The sequence below is a fragment of the Hordeum vulgare genome, chromosome 5H, assembly GCF_904849725.1.
Source record: "Hordeum vulgare subsp. vulgare chromosome 5H, MorexV3_pseudomolecules_assembly, whole genome shotgun sequence".
NCBI classification, from domain to species: Eukaryota; Viridiplantae; Streptophyta; class Magnoliopsida; order Poales; family Poaceae; genus Hordeum; species Hordeum vulgare.
In genome coordinates, this window is record NC_058522.1 from 14970822 (window position 1) to 14978303 (window position 7482).

Genomic DNA, 7482 nt, shown 5'->3' on the forward strand with positions numbered 1-7482 from the left:
TGGCACTCCTAAAATAACATCATTGTGCATGTCCTAAAAGTAAGGGTAGCAAATAAGGCTGGTTGTAATGGGGAGTATCATATACTAGTATCATTCATATGACACTAGTGTATGATACTACATCCGTAACGCATATTATCATGCGCTAGTATCATAAAACAGTTTATTTATTGTCATGCATAGCACATAGTAGCACAACATTTTATATGATACACTATCATAATATGATACTTAGCCCTCTCTTTCTTTATTTAATTTTATACCACCTCATGAGATGTGACTAGTTGTCATGCATGATACTACTTACTACTTCCATTACTACTTCCATTACGATCAGCCCTGACAGCAAAGGTTCGAATAAGAATAGGGGAATGACATGTCCGTAGGTCCATTGTTGGGGTGGTATCGTGGTAATCCACTCATCATCATCACATCAAATTACAAAGCCGAGCAGCGCTTGTGGTAAGATGTTTGTGGCTGGCGAGGCCGGAGTCGGAAGTCGGAAGTCCACCGGCGAGAGGGGGGCGAGACAGCGAGAGGCGGAGGAGACCCCGCGCGGCGCTCCGCTCCGCCTCAAACGCCTCCTTATCTTCTTCCCCAACGGATAGCTCTCCCGAGTTCCCGCGCGCGCACCTCCCTCCTAAGCCTCCCACTGCACCCAACTGCTCTGGCGCCATGGCGGCGGCGGCGGTGGCGGGGCGCTTCCCCGCGCGCTGCCGCTGCGCGTCCTCCTGCCCCCGGGTGACGGCCGCGCCCGCGTCGGTCGCCGCCTGCCTGCTCCTGCCGCGCCGGAGGACGACGACGACGGTCAGGATGACGGCGACGGGGCGGCGGCGGCGGGCGGCGGCGTTCCGGGTGCGCGCGGGGGTGGGGGTGGAGATCGCCAGCGCCGTGGAGGTGATCAACGACCTGGGCTTCGACACGCTCACCTTCCTCGGCGTCACCGTCCTCGTCGTCCCCGCCTTCCGCGTCGTCAAGGCTAGCCCGGTCCAGTATCGCTCCGCGCCTCCACTAGCTCCCCGCCGCCTCGCCTCCCGGCTCCGCGGCCTCCTGACATTTGTCAATTCCTTCCGCAGATCCTCGGCTTCTTCTGCGCCGGCGTCGTCCTCAACCAGTTCGGCCTCATCAGGAACCTCACCGACGTCAAGCTCCTCTCCGAGTGGGGCATCCTCTTCCTGGTACTTCCTCGACCCGCCGCCGACGACGCTACTAGAATTCAGATGATTTCCATTCTCAATTGAACTGATGAATTGAGTGACTGGTCTGCCGCTCCGCCTCTGCGCTGCAGCTGTTCGAGATGGGGCTGGAGCTCTCCCTCTCCCGCCTCAAAGCCCTCGCCAAGTTCGCCTTCGGGATCGGTTTGCCTCAGGTGTGCATTGCGTTTTGCTTCCTTACCGATCTGTTATAATCATTATCCTAACTGTACTACTTCCACCACCCATCATCTGTCCTCAGTTTCTCATGTAATCATGTTAGTTAGTTAGTTTAGACTTTAGACTAGTTTCATCAACACAAACACTGAACATTCACAAATGGAAGCATCTGTACTGATTGGGGTGAATCAGAGTTGCTACATTCTAATCCCATCGATCATTGTCCAAGCCATGCCCTGTTGTTAGGCACTTGTGGTGCTCAACTTTTCTTGGCACCAGCACATTCCTTTGGCTTTGTTCATCAGCTTCTATAGAGTTTTGGAATGCTCCGTGGGAACTGATCTTGTGCCTTTCAATGTATTCTCAAGGTTCTTTTGTCGACGCTGGCCTTCGCGGCGTTTGAGCTCCCCCCTAATGGTGCTATTGGAACAAGAATCCTGCAGTTCCTCTTTAATTCCAGACCTGACCTGGTAAGGAGTACTATTAAACCGGAAAAAAGTTATGTTACCTGTATTTCCACACAGGCATAGCTTTTACAGCTTGGGTCAAACAATCTTCCCTGTGATCCCACTTCCCTTTTATATTTCAACAACGGTTTCTCACTTGCTTATTCTTATTGCTTATACTCTCGGGGGGATGAAGTATACATTGTTGAAATATTTATCAATAGCACAAACTATTCTTAAATTTGTGATCTCATTTTTTTTTCTTGATGCGTGTATTGCTAAAATTCTCAGCTGTTTATTTTATTTAAGAATTAAAGTTTAATTTGGATCTGCATATACAGGTGAATATCAGGAGTGTCGACGAAGCGATAGTGATTGGAGCTGCCCTCTCCTTATCTTCATCTGCTTTTGTTCTTCAGGTATACACTAATTGTACTCACTGGCTAGCTATGTATCAGCTGTTTTCTGGTATTTTTTAATATATCATTAGACTTTCTTTTTCAAGTATGAACCTTTCAATGCGAGCTTAATCTCTTAGTACAAAAAATATGCGCCCCCCCCCCCTCCCCCCTCTCTTTTTTTCCATCTAAGATAACAACATGCAGTGCTTGTGGATGCTGTATGCAGCTTCTTGCTGAGAAAGGTGAGCTTGCAACAAGATTTGGTTCGGCTACACTGGGAATTCTCCTCCTCCAGGTGATTAATCGAAGCCCTCTTTCCCATTCCTTTTCTCCAAATGGTCCCTTTTAAAGATTTTTTTCCAAAGAGTGTATGGTGTATTGATTCCAGTATGTATTCTGCTGATACACAGGATATTGCCGTTGTTCCTCTCTTGGTCATACTCCCTGTTCTAGAGAGTCAGGTATGCAAAAGGTTAGCACTTGCAATATTAGCCTGCATGAAAGTTGTTCGACAAATATCTACCTGATAGTATCCTAATTTGACCTAAGGATGCTGTGCAATAACTTGGAAGATGTTCACTGCATAAATTTTGCCTTAGTGAGCGAATAGCCAAGTAATATTGGCAAATGGTTTACATACAATTATTCATTTTCATTGTTCCCCTACTTACTGAACTACTATAGTATTGGTCCCTAAGCATGAAAGTGCAGCACTGCCTTCGCAGCATATTAACTTTCGCTTTATTTTTTTTCGAAAAGGAGGCGTTGCCCCGTCCTCTGCATCGAGTGATGCATACAGCCATTTTATTACGCACAAAAATAGTCTGAAAAAGATACAAAGTAGTCCGAGTTCTCAGAAAACAAGAAAAAAAGAGTTACACGGCGATCAGACCGCCCAAAAACCGACAGACTGGACTAAGGTCCAATCCTATTAGCAATGCCGCCATCCATATCGGTTGAAGATAACCTGAGCTACCATCTCCCATCGGACACACCCAGTAACCAAAGGCTCCCTGGTTTCTACAGGAGTGAGTAAGGACCACGTGCGGATCAAGGCGGTAGCCCTGAAGATGACCTGCAAAAAGTTTGTATGATGCAATCTGTTAAAAACTAGATCATTTCGGCAGTTCCATATCGCCCACAACATGGCACAAGTGCCAACCCGAATTAGTTTGGCGTAAATTACATTAACCCCGTTTAGTCACGTCCCAAATAACATGTGAATGCTAGTAGGCGGTGTAATGTTGAATGAAATTTGTAATGAGCGCCATAATAATTTAGCCATAGGGCAGTCCAGAAAGAGGTGTTTAATCGTCTCATTCGTTTGACAGAAGCTACATCTTTTATTTCCTTTCCATTGTCTTTTAGCCAAGTTATCCTTAGTTAAAACAACTCCCTTGTGAACAAACCACATGAAGATTTTTATCTTAAGGGGAACCTTGACCTTCCAAATATGCATGGACTTTGGAATAGGTGTCGTATCAATAATATGGTCGTACATCGATTTCACTGAGAAAGTACCATTGGGGGTCAACCTCCAACGAGTGGTATCTGGAAAATCAGACAGGGAGATATCCATAAGTCTTCTGACTAGATGTAACCAACTAACCCATCTATTTCCGATCAAGGCTCTGCGAAATTGAATGTTAAGAGGAGTATGCCGTAACACTGCCGCAACGGAAGTCTGTTTTCGTTGTGCAATATTATAAAGTTGCGGATACTGTAGAGCCAAAGGTTGCGGTCCTAACCAAATATCTTCCCAGAATCTAGTACTTTCACCATTTCCAATGACAAATCTAGTTCTGTTAAAGAAAGCAGCCTTTGTCCTCATTAGACCCTTCCAAAAAGGGGAATCGCTTTATATATTAGGTTATCATCAGTATTTATTCTTCATTTTATTGCAGAATGTCGTGGAGCAAAGTGTGTGGCCTATGCTCTTAGCTGAAAGCTTAAAAGCACTGGGTGGACTTGGCATACTTTCCCTTGGAGGGAAATATCTCATCAGGCGGATCTTTGAGGTCTTTTAGTTTATTAATTTTCTGAATACAAGCTCGTATGCTTAATTTCTGTGCAATGAATATCGGTTAAGCTTTCCTGCAGTTTGTTGCAGAGTCGAGGAGCTCAGAAGCATTTGTTGCCCTCTGTCTTCTCACCGTTTCAGGAACCTCACTTCTCACTCAGTGGTTGGGCTTTAGTGATACAGTAAGCCACTAAGCCATCCATATAGTTTTAAATGCTGAAGTTAAATATAGATTATGCTCTTCCAGTCTTTATTATTTGCTGATTGTTGAACTTGTGTCCTATGTAGCTAGGTGCTTTTCTGGCTGGGGCCCTCCTTGCGGAAACAAATTTCCGTACTCAAATAGAAGCTGACATAAGGCCGTTCAGAGGCTTGCTGCTTGGATTGTTCTTTGTGACAACAGGAACTTCCATCGACATGCAGGTTAAACAACATTCCCATGATCTATATCGGTGAACATTAGTTCATGTCTCATGCGTCTAATTGAGCAGTACATCTAAGAGGGACCTTAATTTCCACTTTGAAAGTAACGTTGCCCCATTATTTTATCTTCTTCAGTGGAACATTATTGCAGGCTCTTATTAACGCACCTTGTATTTTCTCCTTGTATTTTGCAGCTTCTCATCCGTGAGTGGCCTAATGTTCTATCTCTGTTGGCTGGCCTTATTGCAATCAAGACATTGATAACTACTGCATTAGCAACAAGGGTCGGATTAACTTTTCAAGAAAGTGTAAGGATAGGATTGCTGCTTTCTCAAGGAGGGGAGTTTGGGTTTGTGGTATTTTCTTTGGCAAACAGGTCAGTTTTTATTACAAGTCTTCCATTATGTGATTCTTGTCTTCTCAGACATCTTGTTTTCAGCCCTTGGTACCTTGATTGAAACAGGCTTGGCGTCCTACCGCTTGAGCTGAATAAGCTGCTCATTATCGTCGTTGTGCTGTCAATGGCATTAACTCCGCTACTCAATGACCTTGGAAGAAAAGCAGCAGGAATCATTGATGAGAGATCCGAAACAAAAGAAGTACGTGACTGTCATGTCTTATACACTCAGAAGTCAAAACGGTCATGGTTGTTGCCTATTTTCGTGAATTCTTAAGGCAATCTTTTACAGAAACCAGCTGAGGTGGCAAATTATGGTGCGACTGAACCTATTGTCATTCTTGGCTTTGGAGAGATGGGACAGGTATATTACATCATATTTTCCTTTGTTGTTAAAGCTGGCCAGCTGAACTGTTATATGCCTCGTTATATTTGTACAGGTCCTTGCAAAGTTTTTGGCTGCACCATTATCATTCGGGCTCGAGCGAAATACAGAAGGATGGCCGTATGTCGCATTTGATCTAAATCCTGCTGTTGTAAAGGTTGGCATTAAGAGAATATTTGGTATAACAGCTGATGCAATCTTCAGACATATGTTAAACTAAAACATCTCTGTCCATTCCCTACCAGTCAGCTAGAAAATCAGGATTCCCAGTGTTATATGGAGATGGTTCGCGCCCAGCCGTTATGCAATCTGCTGGCATATCTTCTCCTAAAGCTGTCATGATCATGTATACAGGGAAGGAAGAAACGGTCGAGTCTGTCGACAGATTGCGACAAGCTTTTCCTGCGGTAAAATATATGATCCATTTTTCATGATTTAATTATTTATTTATCAAAATTAGCACATGCATACTTGTTATAAATGCATTGTGAACGAGTGAACGAACGCTTTGATAATGTCTTTCACTTTCCCAGGTCCCCGTGTATGTTAGGGCTCAAGACATGTCCCATTTGTTGGATCTAAGGAAAGCAGGTGCCACCGATGTTGTTCTAGAAAATGCTGAGGTAATATGGAAACAAGTTTGCATAGACTGAAAAGCTCTTAATGTATGGATGAAACGAAGAATTACGTCAACTCTTTTCTTCTGTTGATCCCTTCCTGCAGACTAGCTTGCAACTCGGCTCGATGCTTATGAAAGGGCTGGGTGTCATGTCTGACGATGTATCTTTCCTGAGTAAGCTTGTGAGGGACTCGATGGAATTACAAGCTCAGGAAGCACTCAACAATGTCGAGCAACGAGAAACTACTACCATGGAGTCACTTCAGGTTCATATAGAATCATTAGTGCTCAAAACCGACGCTAATATTAGCACTCCCTACAGATTAGTAGTTCTTATTTTCATGGCACTTCATTTTCCCATATGACCTGAATAAAATACCTGTTGCAGGTTAGAGTATCAGACTTGGTTGAGTCCAACGGGAACGGCTCCGGAATGATTCCCCGGGAGCAATCGCTAGGTCTAAGCAGTCGCCCGGAGGTACGGGTGATAAAAACCGCTCCAGAGAATCCCATGCCTAATTTGAACACCAAAAATGAATCTGAAGACGGTGTGAAATATTGTCTCCTGGAAACCCCTGACGGCGAGGAAACGGTGGAGCCTCCAGCGGAAGCAAGGAGATGATGGACCAGACCGGTTTGTGTAGAACCAAGGCGCAGTCTGAAGCCAATACACTGAACTTGTGGTTTTCTCATAGGTAATAGCCCTCTTTGTACAGCACATCTGGAGACTGAAGCACTGAAACTTGGAGGCACACAATCTGTGGATGTTACAATTACACCGCTTCACGCGAGCTGAGATTTGGAGCTCATAAATTGAAACCGGACAGGCCAATTTGTGCAGATTGAGATTTACAGCCGTGATTCGAATTCGCGGCGGGCATTTAGAAATTGAACTATCGACATTTCAGAATCCCTGAAAAGCATTATTGGCGCGGCGATTTGTGCAAGCAGAAGTCAGCTGTATGGCTAGATAATTATTTGTATCACATTTCTCTGATTTGTGTCTGTTGTATACTGCTAGGACAGTAGGCCAAATAATTCCTGTAAAAAATTCATGTACAAAGAACACATGCAGAAACTAGTGAGTACATAATAATACTCGACCAAACTGTTTGTCCTCGCCTGAATGGACCTGAAGCATTGCCTGCTCAGCTCTTTGTGTTGATAGCAACAGGAGTAAAAGATCGGGAACTAAGGAGTTCGATGTTGCTACTCGCTAGATTTGAAGAAGTACCATGCATCATTTATAATTTTTTTTAATTTTTTTTTTACATAGTTAACCTCTGCAGGCATGGAAGGCCGGAGGGCCTGATAAACTGACAATGGGGGCAGACCCGCATGCAGCAGACCGCAGACGACTTTAAAAGGACGTGTCAATATCAATATGTTGCAAGGTTGTTTGTGTTTTACTGCATACA

General features: G+C 44.4%; 1 protein-coding gene across 1 annotated transcript; it reads left to right on the plus strand.

The window, feature by feature from the left end:
* Window positions 1-528: 528 nt before the first annotated feature.
* Window positions 529-7191, plus strand: LOC123395620 (K(+) efflux antiporter 3, chloroplastic). Its single transcript, XM_045090644.1, has 18 exons — window positions 529-987; window positions 1077-1178; window positions 1289-1369; window positions 1742-1843; window positions 2161-2238; window positions 2447-2515; window positions 2631-2681; window positions 4125-4238; window positions 4321-4422; window positions 4529-4663; window positions 4858-5039; window positions 5127-5262; window positions 5353-5424; window positions 5501-5602; window positions 5691-5852; window positions 5979-6068; window positions 6169-6330; window positions 6453-7191. The coding sequence occupies exons 1-18, from the start codon at window positions 676-678 to the stop codon at window positions 6684-6686; spliced, it is 2286 nt and encodes a 761-aa protein (XP_044946579.1). The 5' UTR covers window positions 529-675; the 3' UTR covers window positions 6687-7191.
* Window positions 7192-7482: the final 291 nt, after the last annotated feature.